The sequence below is a fragment of the Bombina bombina genome, chromosome 9 (assembly GCF_027579735.1).
Source record: "Bombina bombina isolate aBomBom1 chromosome 9, aBomBom1.pri, whole genome shotgun sequence".
Lineage (NCBI taxonomy): Eukaryota > Metazoa > Chordata > Amphibia > Anura > Bombinatoridae > Bombina > Bombina bombina.
In genome coordinates, this window is record NC_069507.1 from 256,889,919 (window position 1) to 256,905,627 (window position 15,709).

Below are 15,709 nucleotides of genomic sequence, written 5' to 3' on the forward strand. Positions count from 1 at the left end.
ACTTACCACAAAGAAGCCTTTACATTTTTCCTAACTTAGTTTCTTCAATCAGTGCTTTCTCTGACGCTAGTCCGCCTCCACCCCCATCCTGACGTCACCAACCAGGGGAGCGCATCGGAACTAGAGCCTAGTCTGTCTGCAGCACCCCAAACAACTACGGTAATACAGCTTCGCAAGTACTCCGTAATTCAAATCACAGGTGCAAGAAGTGTCGTTCTATTTGGATCTCCTAACTAAGTTAAGGTACATTTCTTATATTATTAAATTCTAACGTACTGCAAAATCAGACAGCCTGTATTTTTCAGCGGAAGTTCAAGGAGTTTACTCATACTTTCTCCTGCTTTGTGTATACTAACTGCCAATTACAAGTGAGCATTCTCCCTAGGCCAACTGGTGTCAAAAGGCATTATTTCGTGGGGAGAGATGCAGGGAGATTCACTTGTAATCTTCAATGCATGACATTTTCTATTGTTATATTCAGAATCTACTATAGTTCACTATTCTCCTGATATACACTTATATAAATAGTGTTTATCATAACCATAGTGATACAAACAAACCAATTTTTTGTTGAGTCTGCAGCTGAGATCCATTCTATTCAATACCTGGTACGTAACAACCATTACACCGTCTTAAGCCATTGTGGAACTCATCCCACTAAAAAGTGCTGAAAAATCCCGAAAACAGCTCCCAACCAGAAAATTCTGGATCCAAGGAGCGATCCATCCTGGCAACAGCCGCTGCCGGTAGAGAGATGGGCACTAAGAGTCCCCCCAACAAAGGAGAGGACAGATTCATAAAAGTAAATGATCCATGCTGCAAAAGCAGACTGAACCCAGACATTCCTTACAGGATAACGGTCCCAGCCCCAAGGCTGGTGAAAGACCTTTTGCAGACAAGAGTCTCAGACCTTCGGAAGAAAAAAAAGGATGGATCTACGAGGCATCAAAGCCCCAGAGTAGAACTCTGACTGCTATTAAAAAATTAGCATGCTGCCCTGAACCATGACAGGAACCTCATGCTCGGGTCCAAGGAGCCCTACACTGCAGCCTTCCATAAGAAGGAACACTCCTCAAGGGAAAATGTACTCTGACCCACAGCATTCCGATACCAGAAAACAATTCCGTGATACTGAGAACGCAAGAGAGGGAAAAAACCCTACGAGGCGAGAAAGACAAAGACCCAAAGGCCCCTTACAGATACTGAGGTACCTCCAAACCAGGGAGAACACGTAAAAATCCCTTTCCCACCCTAGGTGAGAAGAAGAAAATTAATCAACGGAAAAGACCCTACAAGAGGCCAACCCCTTGGCCAATATTGTCAGCCCAGTTGGATAGCAACTGGAGCCTACCAAGAAGCATCAGATGTCCCAGCAGAGAAGTAGGGACCCATAAGAAAACCTCAAACTGAAGCCTCAGGTTGATATTAATCTCTCATAAGAGTCAGAAAACCCCTGCCCCGTCCAAAGGGACATGCGGGAGAACCGAACGCGAAGGTTAAGCAGAACCATCCATACCCTTTCCAGGCAAGAGACATGGTCCTAAGCCGGAGTCCTCGAAAAGGGCTAGATCTGCAATAAGATCGATGGGTAGCACCCGAGTGTCAAAGACCATGGTATGACAAGGCAGTTTTTATCTTGAACAGACGACAGTCTACAGAGATCCCTGCAGGATCCATCTCCCGACATCCTTGAAATGGAATGACAACGGGAGCCTCGCCGCACTAGAGCAAATGAAACACTGAGAAAAAGGAGAAGGACATGTCCACTTTTCTATAACAAATGACCCAACCCAAGACGGGAGGGAAGGAAACCTCGTCACTGCAAAAGGAATGCGACTAGGCTACAAGAGTCGTCATCCAGAGATACCGCACGTGAAGATGCAATCGTCCACCATGCAGATACTAAACCTCCAGAAATCAATCCCATCTCTAAACTTCCAAATGAATGGAAACCCACGGTTCCCGAGTCCCCAGGGAACCTAGAAACCACGATGATGTCTGAAAAAGTTGGTCACACATCTCAAGCAATATCGGCAGAAAAAAACAACTTAAATCGGAGTACACAACCCTCCTACCAGAAGCGTTGGATCTACGCCCCAGGCCCCAAACTTCGTTGTAGGATCCGAGTCCGGAGTCCATAACACTAGGCCTTAAGAGACACATCTTTTTTTTTTTTAAAGCCGACAGGCTAATCAGCACCGTGAGGTTGACATGAACCCAAGAAACAGTAGACAGCGCCCGACCAGTACCTGCCTGGTTCAAGAGCACTCCAGAATCCAAGAAAAATCGACTTGAAGGTTCGATAATATGAACTAGAAAACATAACCTCGGACCTAACCAAAGTGTGCAACTTCCAAGAAAGTGCCCATGCGACCACAAAATTGCAAATATCGGTTCCAGAGAAAGAACATTCTCTAAACAAAAGTTATATCAGCCGTGAGCTTTATACAAAATAAATTAAATACATCCTATACGGATCTAAAATAAAAGTAAGGCAGCACCCGCGGGTGAACGCCCAAGGGAAAAAAAGGGTATGCCCAACCGGACCAGCCGATCAGAAGGCCCCCTTCACCCAAGCTCAGAACTGGAACGATACATAAAATAAAGAAAAAAGGAGATTAGCTTCATCACCAAAACGTCTATCCAGGTTGCCATCCGGCATCTAAGGCCTCGAATCCCTCGGCCCACTAGGACTGGGATCCTAACCTAAGTTACAATTACACCTAACACTACACTATACTTTAATAAATTATTCCTATTTAAAACTAAATACTTACCTGTAAAATAAACCCTAAGATAGCTACAATGTAATTAATAATTACATTGTAGCTATTTTAGGATTTATATTTATTTTACAGGTAACTTTGTATTTATTTTAGCTAGTTAGAATAGTTATTAATTGAATCAGCCAATCAGATTGAGATCGCATTCTATTGGCTGATCGGAACAGCCAATAGAATGCGATCTCAATCTGATTGGCTGATTCAATCAGCCAATCAGATTTTTCCTACCTTAATTCCGATTGGCTGATAGAATCCTATCAGCCAATCGGAATTGAAGGGACGCCATCTTGGATGACGTCCCTTAAAGGAGCCTTCATTCGTCGGTAGTCCGTCGGGGAAGAAGGATGTTCCGCGTCGGCGGGATGAAGATGGATCCTGAAGAAAGAAGATTGAAGACCCCGCTTGGAAAATGACATCGCCCGGATGGAAGATGATCTTCAGCGCCGCTTGGAAGATAACATCGCCCGGATGGAAGACTTCTTCAGCGCCGCTTGGAGGATCACTTCATCGGATGGAAGACTTCTTCAGCGCCGCTTGGAGGATCACTTCATCGGATGGAAGACTTCTTCAGCGCCCCTTGGAGGATCACTTCTGCCGCTCCGGATCTCCTCTTCGGTTCCATCGGTGGCTTGGCTGAGTGAAGACGACTCAAGGTAGGATGATCTTCAGGGGGGTAGTGTTAGGTTTATTTAAGGGGGGTTTGGGTTAGATTAGGGGTATGTGGGTGGTGGGTTTTAACGTTGGGGAGGGGGTTGTATTTTTCTTTTACAGGCAAAAGAGCTGTTTTCTTTGGGGCATGCCCAGCAAAAGGCCCTTTTAAGGGCTGGTAAGGTAAAAGAGCTTTGAACTTTTGTAATTTAGAATAGGGTAGGGAATTTTTTTATTTTGGGGGGCTTTGTTATTTTATTAGGGGGCTTAGATTAGGTGTGATTAGCTTAAAATTGTTGTAATAATTCTAAAATGTTTGTAGCTTATTTTTTTTATTTTTTGTAACTTAGCTTTTTTATTTTTTGTACTTTAGTTAGTTTATGTAATTGTATTTAATTGTAGTTATTTGTAGCTAATTAATTTAATTAATTTAATGATAGTGTAGTGTTAGGTTTAATTGTAACTTAGGTTAGGATTTATTTTACAGGTAATTTTGTATTTCTTTTAGCTAGGTAGTTATTAAATAGTTAATAACTATTTAATAACTATTCTAACTAGCTAAAATAAATACAAAGTTACCTGTAAAATAAATATAAATCCTAAAATAGCTACAATGTAATTATTAATTACATTGTAGCTATCTTAGGGTTTATTTTACAGGTAAGTATTTAGTTTTAAATAGGAATAATTTATTAAAGTATAGTGTAGTGTTAGGTGTAATTGTAACTTAGGTTAGGATTTATTTTACAGGTAAATTTCTCTTTATTTTAGTTAGGTAGCTATTAAATAGTTAATAACTATTTAATAGCTATTGTACCTAGTTAAAATAAATTGAAAGTTGCCTGTAAAATAAAAATAAATCCTAAGATAGCTACAATATAATTATTATTTATATTGTAGCTATATTAGGGTTTATTTTATAGGTAAGTATTTAGTTTTAAATAGGATTCATTTAGTTAATAAGAGAAATATTATTTAGATGTATTTAATTAATATTTAAGTTAGGGGGGTGTAAGGTTTAGTGTTAGACTTAGGTTTAGGGGTTATAAATTTATTACAGTGGCGGCGGTGTAGGGGGAGGCAGGATAGGGGTTAATAAATTTATTATAGGTGGCGACAGTGTAGGGGGGGCAGGATAGGGGTTAATAAGTTTAATATAGGTTGCGGCGGGGTCCGGGAGCGGCGGTTTAGGGGTTAATACATTTATAAGCGTTGCGGCGGTGTCCGGGAGCGGTGGTTTAGGGGTTAATATATTTATAAGAGTTGCGGCGGGGTCTAGGAGCTGCGGTTTAGGGGTTAGTAACTTTATTTAGTTGCGGGGGGCTCCGGGGGCGCCGGTATAGGGGGTAGAACAGTGTAGTTTAGTGTGGGTGCTTAGTGACAGGCTAGCAATAAAGCTGTAAAAAAGCCGAAGAGCAGCGAGATCGGATGAGTGATAACTCTCACAATCCGCTGCTCATCGCCCCGTACTTGGTGCGCTGCTTTTTGACAGATTTATTGATAACTTAGGCAAAATTTTTCAGGTCCGCGGCGGCGATGGTAGGCGAGCTTAGGCGGGCGTATTGGGCCGGCGAAGGCAGGAAAGTTGACACGTTGATAACTACCCCCCAGTGTGACAAATACCCTCCAAAACATGGCTTTCAATAGATTATCTAAATCAGAGTTCCTAAAATCCCCAATGCTACAATACAAAAAAAATGAGCTCCTTCTTCTGAAACCTGGACTTTTTGGGGCCTATTTATCAAGCCGTCAACTGCAAATACGCTGGAATTCCGCAGCCTAGTTGTGGAGAGCTTGATTCAAAAAGTAGAAAAAAGAGAAAAGAGCTTGATTCGCCTCATTTATCAAAGCCTACAGACCGGCAAAAGTAAAATTTTGTGACGTAACATACGATCCGCCGGTCTCAGTCCGACACAGATCGATGCTTACATCACTACAGATGTTCCGAAAGCAAATTCGGCACTATCTGACTACTTTTGCTAGTTATCAAATAACTAGCAGGTATGCTCGCCACTATTCCGGCCCAGCGTACCTGGTTTTCAATCCGCCGCCCTGGAGGCGGCAGATGCCATAGGAATCAATAGGAGTCTGAAAGCAGCGAAAGCTTATGTTCGCTGCTGCCCGATATCCCATTGATTCCTATGGGAGAATAAAAGTTATGTTTACACCTAACACCCTAACATGTACCCCGAGTCTAAACACCCCTAATCTGCCACCCCGACACCGCCGCCACCTACATTATACTTATTAATCCCTAATCTGCCGCCCCCTACACCGCCGCCACCTATATTATACTTATTAACCCCTAATCTGCCGCCCCGACACCGCCGCCACCTACATTATACTTATTAACCCTTAATCTGCTGCCCCGACACCGCTGACACCTACATAAAAGTATTAAGCCCCTATCCCGCTGCTCCCGTACCCCACCAAACCTAAATAAATGTATTAACCCCTAAACCCCTGGCCTCCCACATCACTAGCACTTACTAAACCTATTAACCCCTAAACCGCCAGCCCCCCACATCGCCATAAACTAAATTAAACTATTAACCCCTAAACCTAATAACCTGCTAACTTTATATTAAATATTAACTCATCCCTATCTTATAATAAATTTAAACTTACCTTTTAGATTTAAATTAAACTATATTAAACTAATAATTAATTTAATCTACCCTTACTATTATACTAAAATTACAATAAACTATATTAAATTAATAATTAATCTACCCTAACTTTTATACTAAAATTACAATAAATTACAAATTAAATTAACTATATTATATATTTAAACAACTAACCCTACTCAAATAATTAAAATCTACACTAAAAAATTACAAAGTTACAAAAAACTAACAACTAAGTTACAAAAAATAACAAACACTAAGTTACACAAAAAAATAAACACTAAGTTACAAAAAATAAAAAAGATATTATCAAAGATTTAAACTAATTACACCTAATCTAAGGGCCCTATGAAAATAAAAAAGCCCCCCCCCCCAAAAAATAAAAAACCCTAACCTACAGTAAACTACAAATAGCCCTTAAAAGGGCCTTTTGCGGGGCATTGCCCCAAAGAAATCAGCTCTTTTACCTGTAAAAAAAAATACAGCTACCCCCCCAACAGTAAAACCCACCACCCACACAACCAACCCCCCAAATAAAATCCTAATCTAAAAAAACCTAAGATCCCCATTGCCCTGAAAATGGCATTTGGATGGGCATTGGCCTTAAAAGGGCATTTAGCTCTATTGCTGCCCAAAGCCCTAACCTAAAAATAAAACCCACCCAATACACCCTTAAAAAATCCTAACACTAACCTCAGAAGATTCACTTACAGTTTTGAAGATCCGACATCCATCCTCCAAGAAGCCGGCAGAAGTCTTCATCCAAGCGGCCGAAGTCTTCCTCCAAGCCCGCAGAAGTCTTCACCCAGACAGCATCTTCTATCTTTATCCATCTGGTGCAGAGCAGCTCTATGTTCAAGACATCCGATGCGGAGCATCCTCTTCAATCGATGGCTTCTTCGGAATGAAGCTTCCTTTAAATGATTTCATCCAAGATAGCGTCCCTTAGATTCCGATTGGCTGATAGAATTCTATCAGCCAATCAGAATTAAATTTGAAAAAAATCCTATTGGCTGTTGCAATCAGCCAATAGGATTGAACTCGCATTCTATTGGCTGTTCCAATCAGCCAATAGAATGCCAGCTCAATCCTATTGGCTGATTGCAACAGCCAATAGGATTTTTTCAACCTTAATTACGATTGGCTGATAGAATTCTATCAGCCAATCGGAATCTAAGGGACGCCATCTTGGGTGATGTAATTTAAAGGAACCTTCATTCCGAAGAAGCCGTCGATTGAAGAGGATGCTCCGCGTCGGATGTCTTAAAGATGGAGCCGCTCCACGCCGGATGGATGAAGATAGAAGATGCCGTCTGGGTGAAGACTTCTGCGGGCTTGGAGGAAGACTTCGGCTGCTTGGATGAAGACTTCTCCCGGCTTCGTTGAGGATGGATGTCGGATCTTCAAAACTGTAAGTTAATCTTCTGGGGTTAGTGTTAGGATTTTTTAAGGGTTTATTGGGTGGGTTTTATTTTTAGGTTAGGGCCTTGGGCAGCAATAGAGCTAAATACCCTTTTAAGGGCAATGCCCATCCAAATGCCCTTTTCAGGGCAATGGGGAGCTTAGGTTTTTTTAGATTAGGATTTTATTTGGGGGATTTGTTGTGTGGGTGGTGGGTTTTACTGTTGGGGGGGTATTTGTATTTTTTTTTTACAGGTAAAAGGGCTGATTTCTTTGGGGCAATGCCCTGCAAAAGGCCCTTTTAAGGGCTATTTGTAGTTTATTGTAGGTTAGGGTATTTTTTATTTTGGGGGGGCTATTTTATTTTCATAGGGCCCTTAGATTAGGTGTAATTAGTTTAAATCTTTGATAATTTCTTTTTTATTTTTTGTAACTTAGTGTTTTTTTTTGTGTAGCTTAGTGTTTATTTTTTTGTAACTTAGTGTTTGTTATTTTTTTAATCTTAGTTGTTAGTTTTTTGTAACTTTGTAATTTTTTAGTGTAGATTTTAATTATTTGAGTAGGGTTAGGTGTTTAAAGGGACAGTCTAACATAGAATTGTTATTGTTTTAAAAGATAGATAATCCCTTTATTACCCATTCCCCAGTGTTGCATAACCAACACAGTTATATTAATATACTTTTTACCTCTGTGATTACCTTGTATCTAGGAACCTTCTTCCAACCCCCTGATCACATGACTGTGACTGTTTATAATCTATTGTCTTGCATTTAGCATTGTTTTGTGCTAAATCTTAAATAACCCCCTGTGCCTGAACACAGTGTTATCTATATGGCCCACGTGTACTTTCTGTCTCTTTGTGATGAAAAGAGATTTTAAAAGCATGTGATAAGAGGCAGCCTTCAAAGGTTTAGAAATTAACATATGAGCCTACCTTTGTTTAGTTTAAACTAAGAATACCAAGAGAAAAAAGCAAATTTGATGATAAAAGTAAATTGGAAAGTTTAATAAAATGGAAAGTCCTATCTGAATAATGAAAGTTTAATTTATACTAGACTGTCCCTTTAAATATATAATACCGGTGGCCCTCGGTTTACAACGGTTCAATTTGCACCGTTTCAGAATAAAAACCTTTTTTTCCAGTCATGTGACTGCTATTGAAAAGCATTGAGAAGCAGTGCATTGATTAAAATAGCCAGTAGGTGGAGCTGTCCGCTTGTGTTGCAGCAAAGATATGCAAGCCAAGCAAGTTGAAATTAATCAGTTTAACCAGACCTGAGCTATCAAGCAGCTTGCAAAGGAACAAGGTCTTCCTGTCTATAAATCAGTCCAGATTGGAATGCATAGAAAGAACTGTTTGCAGAAAAATGCAAGTAAAGTCTGTGTTGTGTGATTATTTTATTAGGTTTATAATGCTGTTTATCAAATGTTTTTGTTCATTTAACTTAGTTTAATTATATATTCTGTGTTGTGTGATTATTTGATACTGTTTATAATGCTGTTTAGCATTTAAAGTCTTCATTTCAAAGCTTTAAAAATAATGTATTAGGTGTTACTTATGACAATTTTGAGAGGGGCCTGGAACCTAACTCCCTCACTTCCCATTGACTTACATTATAAACTGGGTTTCAATTTACAACGGTTTCGATTTACAACCATTCCTTCTGGAACCTAACCCTGGCGTAAACTGAGGGCTTCCTGTATAGTTAATTTAATTTGTAGTTTAATGTAAATTTAGTATAAAAGTTAGGGTAGATTAATTATTATTTAATATAGTTTATTGTAATTTTAGTATAAAAGTTAGGGTTGATTAATTATTAATTTAATATAGTTTAATGTAATTTTAAAGGTAAGTTTAAATTTATTATAAGCTAGGAATGAGTTAATTTTTAATATAAAGTTAGCGGGTTGTTAGGTTTAGGGGTTAATAGGTTAATTTAGTTTATGGCGATGTAGGGGGCTGGCGTTTTAGGGGTTAATAACTTTATTTAGTTGCGGTGGGCTCCGGGAGCGGCGGGATAGGGGTTAATATCTTAATGTAGGTGGCGGCAGTGTAGGGGCAGCAGATTAGGGGTTAATAACATAATGTAGGTGGCGGTGGGCTCCAGGAGCAGAGGGTAGGGGTTAATAACTTTATTAGAGTTGTGGTGGGCTCCGGGAGTGGCGGTTTAGGGGTTAATAACTTTATTTAGTTGCGGCGGGGTCGGGGAGCGGTGGAATAGGGGTTAAACATTTTAGTATAGTGGCGGTGTTTAGTGACAGTATACAAATAAAGCTGGGAAAAAGCCGAAGAGCAGCAAGATCGATGACTGTTAGTTAACAACAGTCCGCTGCTCATCGCCCCATACTTGGTGCGCGGCTTTTTGACAGCTTTCTTTATAAATATAGAGAGCGTATTCAGGTCCGTGGCAGCGATGTTAGGCGAGCGTATTGGTGCGGCGAATGCAGCATAGTTGACGGCTTGATAAATAGGCCCCTTTATCTGATTCCTAGAGTACATCTTACTTACTCTGACAGAATCTATAGATATACAGCCAGCCTCTCCCATCGATGACACTGCACCTCTTACAAAAGCTAACCTGCAATGTTTACCTTCTAAGGAAGATTTTACTATCTTTGTCAAGCAAGTGGGTCAGCTTATTAAGGACATTCTTTTGCTCCACTGCTCTGTGTGTGCGCACTCCACCGTGGCCTCCAGGATGTTCCCTTATGGTTGTCACTCACTCACATACATACTCATACAGGGTACAGACTAACATTCCATCCCCCCTCCTGTGGCGCAGTACTAACTTGGGGCACAGCTGCACAGCGGAGAGGCTGCATTGCAGCTGCTCACTGAAACTACTCAGGGTTGGGTTCCCGCCTTTGTAGTGCAGATAAAACTGTTAAAGCGCGGTGCAGGAACTCTGTAACTGCTCACATTAAAAAATAGTGTATTAACTATAAAAAAAATTGCTCCTGCTCTAAGTTTGCGACCCCGGCGCCCTAAGGCAGCTGCTTTGTTCACCTTATGCAAATGCCGGCCCTGATACTAGCTACTACTGAGCATGTGCAAGAGTTTACATTGATAAATTGACCCCTAAAGGTTAATTTTCCAGCTTATTGTAAATCTAAATAAAGCTTCATGGAGTCCTTAGTCTGACAATAACTTTAATGCCTGTTTAGTTTTGACAACGCATAAAATTCCCTGATCCCTACATCTTCTCCGTAGGGGCCGTTTGTGCACATTGCCAGCATTTGTGCTGTCGTCCTTAGCAAGTTTATGTCAGTTTTCTGCGGTGTTTACCAGGTAAGACACTATATTAATTGTCTTGTTTTTAGCTTCTTGTTGATTGGTTGATTTTCAGTTTTTGTGAATGAGCTTTGCTTGTACTGCTGCTTTCTCTGCCAATGATTGGTCATTCCCTGCTGTACTGAAATCAGCTTTCTCCCTGTTCCTGTAAATGTGTCTCATTTTGTCCTATTAGGATGTTCCTATTGATTATCTAAGATTAATGTTCCTCACATCTGCAGAAGACACAATGGGGCAAATTTAATATCAGTCTGTCTGACATGATCCGCTCAGCGTATCATGTCCGACAGACATCGATTAATGCCGACAGCATATGCTGTCAGAATTTAACATTGCAGAAGCAGTTCTTGTGAACTGCTTGTGCAATGCCGCCCTTGCAGATTCGCGGCCAGTTGGCCGCTACCAGGGGTGTCAATCAACCCGATCATATTCAATCGGGTTGATTTCTGTCCGCCGCTCAGAGCAGGCTCGCATGGAAACAGCAAGTTGGCCCCATTTGGGGCATAGTAAATCGGCCCCAATGATTTAATGGCCCTATTAAAATATAGAAAAATATTTAATAATATTACTGCTTAAAATAACAAGATGGTGAAACACATTAACTGACAATGGGCTAGATTATGAGTGGATCGCTAACTGTTGTGCGCACGCGATAAGGGATATGTCACAGCTCTTTGCGCGCATCGCAAATAGCGTGCATTCTACGAGAGGAAAGTAAAAGCATTCGCTTGAACGCAATTGAATTTAACATGCGTCAGGTACATCAAAAATACATTTAACAGTACAGTTACACTCATATTAACAATATCTGATAAAAATTATTAAAATGAATTTCATTCAAAATTTATAAGGGCTCAAAGAGTCTCAGGCATGCAAAGGGTTTTAACATAGAGATAAAAGCATACACATGTCTATATATATATTATATATATACGTGTGTGTGTGTGTGTGTACAGATGCATTTATGTGTTTTACTGTATATGTACTGTACATATTTCACATTACAATGTTCTCCACTTACAGGATAATGCACTTTTTATTTTTAAATACATATTTCTATATATATTTGTATATACCTATACCAATATATCTATTTCTATAGATATTTAGGTATAGATATGTATTTTACATGAACAGTATCAGATATACAGTATATTTAATAATAAAAACACATTATATTCTAAGCGAAAAACACAGGAATGTAAAATATGCATTTTGCGCATTGTGTTTCGCAATTAAGATTTTAACATGCTCGCGTTAGCGCACAAGAAAACGTAGTAATCTTTAGGACTGTTATTGAAATATTACATATAAAAGGAGAAGAAGTTAACGCGGTTGCAATATTTTTTTCCTTTCAACTTGTAATATGAGTGCAATCTGACGTGCGGCAAAAGTCTCCGTCTAGCGGAAGTAACATGCGAGTGAGAGTACTAATTTGTGCTCCACTTGTAATCTACCCCAATATTGGCTACAACAATCGTCATTAGTGAAAATTCTTTGCAATTTGTGCAAAGCTGTGCAGCTAAATAGCTTCAAAGCAGACTGCAAAGAGGCTGCCCCTTAAAGAGCAAGTCAACCCAAACACTATTTTAACTTATTTAAATTAAGTAATTAACGATGTTTAAAGCAAACCATAGACCAATTTCGATCTAAATATACATTGCTAGTAAAAATACTTACTTTTCCTCTTCCGGTCATTTTGAATTGGCCGCCTGACCCCTCCTTTCCCTGACGTCACCCAAACATAATTTCCAGTTTCAACTAAGGGATAAGTGTTGATCCTGCACGTCCACGTGTGTGGCTCATGCGCAATTTAAATAACGAACCAAAAAATACTGCTCAGTAGCATAGCGGTTCTTATTTGTGGCGGACCTGTGTGCCTGAATGGAAGGGTGACGTCAGGGAAAGGAGGGGTCAGATGGCCATTTCAAAACAACCGGAGGAGGAAAAGTATTTTTACTAGCAATGTATATTTAGATCGAAATTGGGCTACGGTTTGCTTTAAACATCGTTAATTACTTAATTTAAATAAGTTAAGATCATTTTTGGGTTGACTTGCCCTTTAATTCCAAGTCTATAAAGCTTAAACTACTTTCTGTCTCCCCTGTTTCTCCCAACCTTACTTTCCCTAACAAATAGATTTTTATTCCTGGCTCATTGCATTGCACATCTGCTCCAGTGGGACTAGAACATGAACATTGATTCATTAAAGCTGTTACTTGCAGTGGTTTTAGTAACAAACATTTATGAACTATTCGATGTATAAATTAAGGTGGCGCCAAAAGTTGGCCAATTCCTGTTTTATAGTTCCTTAGCAAAAAAACTTTACATCAAAAATGGACTAGTTTTTTGGTCGTTCTAAATCTCTTATTTCCTATTCTTTATACTTTCTATGCATAACCCCTCTGATCTTTATATGTTTCGTTTCTATGTAAACGTTGTGATTTTTTGTTTTGATATATGCCACTGTAAGCTTTTATGAATAAAGAATTTTTCTTTTATTAAATCAATATAAATGACATTGCTTAAAATTGTTAAATATAACACATCAATTGGTTAAAAAAATAGTAAAATTCTCACAGACACCGGTGTTTAAATTCACTTCCCAAGTGACTTTATAAAATTGGGGTTTTGTAAAATAATCTTTGTGTATAATCTTATCGGTTTGCAATTTATACAGCAATACCTTCAATTTCAGCAGGATATGATATAAAATTAACAGTACTATTCTTATCAATATAAAAGGATAGTTATCTTCCAACACATTTATATAGATGAACCATCTCCATTAGAAGGTTTTAGACAAAGATGATGATTGTTAAAAAGTTCGTCTTTAACTTGAAATGTCTTTTAGATGTGTATATCCCAAGTGTTTTTAATTAAAAACAGGCTTATTTGCCGTATATATACAATCTTTCGGCTAGATTTAGAGTTCTGCGGCCAAAGGGGTGCGTTAGCTACGCGTGCTTTTTTTTCCCCGCACCTTTTAAATACTGCTGGTATTTAGAGTTCACAGAAGGGCTGCGTAAGGCTCCAAAAAAGGAGCGTATAGCATATTTACCGCAACTGCAACTCACAATACCAGCGGTGCTTACGGACGCGGCCAGCTTCAAAAACGTGCTCGTGCACGATTCCCCCATAGGAAACAATGGGACAGTTTGAGCTGAAAAAAAACCTAACACCTGCAAAAAAGCAGCGTTCAGCTCCTAACGCGGCCCCATTGTTTCCTATGGGGAAACACTTTCTAAGTCTGCACCTAACACTCTAACATGTACCCCGAGTCTAAACACCCCTAACCTTACACTTATTAACCTCTAATCTGCCGCCGCCGCTATCGCTGACCCCTGCATTTTATTATTTACCCCTAATCTGCTGCTCCGTACACCGCCGCCACCTACGTTATCCCTATGTACCCCTAATCTGCTGCCCCTAACACCGCCGACCCCTATATTATATTTATTAACCCCTAATCTGCCGCCCCCAATGTCGCCGCTACCTACCTACACTTATTAACCCCTAATCTGCCGACCGCACCTCACCGCTATTATAATAAAGTTATTAACCCCTAATCCGCCTCACTCCCGCCTCAATAACCCTATAAGAAATAGTATTAACCCCTAATCTGCCCTCCCTAACATCGCCGACACCTAACTTCAAGTATTAACCCCTAATCTGCCGACCGGATCTCGCCGCTACTCTAATAAATGGATTAACCCCTAAAGCTAAGTCTAACCCTAACACTAACACCCCCCTAAGTTAAATATAATTTAAATCTAACGAAATAAATTAACTCTTATTAAATAAATGATTCCTATTTAAAGCTAAATACTTACCTGTAAAATAAACCCTAATACAGGTATACCTCACTTTACAGCGCTTCACTTTACAGCGATTCGCTAATACAGCGCTTTGTGGAGCTGAAGTTCAACCTCCAAGGATTTTTAAACAGTGCTGTAAATCATTGTGAGATTGCGAGAAAAGTGACTGGCACCATTTTGCTATGCTAAGTTCACTCTGTTAACTGCATTGCAGTGCAATCTGTGTCTCAGTGCTATAGTCTGGCAAATTTTACTACTGTAATTGTCACTATTTTACAGGTACAGTATTTATTGAATACTAATTGAATTCTTGCTGTGCTAGTGTTAAACTAAACGTAGCACTATTGCACCCCTAATATATGTTAGTTCAAACATGTTTTTAAGATTTTAAACACTGAAAAGAAAGCTAAAACTGCCTTGTTTCACTTTAAGGCGGTTTTCACTTTACATCGGGGCTCCGGTCCCTAACCCGCTGTATGAGCGGGGTATACCTGTATAGCTACAATATAACAAATAATTATATTGTAGCTATTTTAGGATTAATATTTATTTTACAGGCAACTTTGTATTTATTTTAACCAGGTACAATAGCTATTAAATAGTTAAGAACTATTTAATAGCTAAAATAGTTAAAATAATTACAAAATTACCTGTAAAATAAATCCTAACCTAAGTTACAATTAAACCTAACACTACACTATCAATAAATTAATTAAATACAATACCTACAAATAAATACAATTAAATAAACTAACTAAAGTACAAAAAATAAAAAAGAACTAAGTTACAAAAAATAAAAAAATAAGTTACAAACATTAGAAAAATATTACAACAATTTTAAACTAATTACACCTACTTTAAGCCCCCTAATAAAATAACAAAGACCCCCAAAATAAAAAAATGCCCTACCCTATTCTAAATTAAAAAAGTTCAAAGCTCTTTTACCTTACCAGCCCTGAAAAGGGCCATTTGCGGGGCATGCCCCAAATAATTCAGCTCTTTTGCCTGTAAAAAAAAAATACAATACCCCCCCCCCAACATTACAACCCACCACCCACATACCCCTAATCTAACCCAAACCCCCCTTAAATAAACCTAACACTAAGCCCCTGAAGATCTTCCTACCTTATCTTCACC

The 15,709-nt window shown here is 39.1% G+C and overlaps 1 protein-coding gene across 4 annotated transcripts in view; it reads left to right on the forward strand.

The window, feature by feature from the left end:
• CLCN1 (chloride voltage-gated channel 1) overlaps positions 1-15,709 on the forward strand; it is a 384,315-nt gene that overhangs the window by 216,704 nt on the left and 151,902 nt on the right. For all 4 annotated transcript variants that reach the window (XM_053692781.1, XM_053692784.1, XM_053692782.1 and 1 more), the window contains one exon: positions 10,674-10,751. In XM_053692781.1, the coding sequence (XP_053548756.1) occupies positions 10,674-10,751 (78 nt within the window). The remainder of the gene's footprint in view (positions 1-10,673; positions 10,752-15,709) is intronic.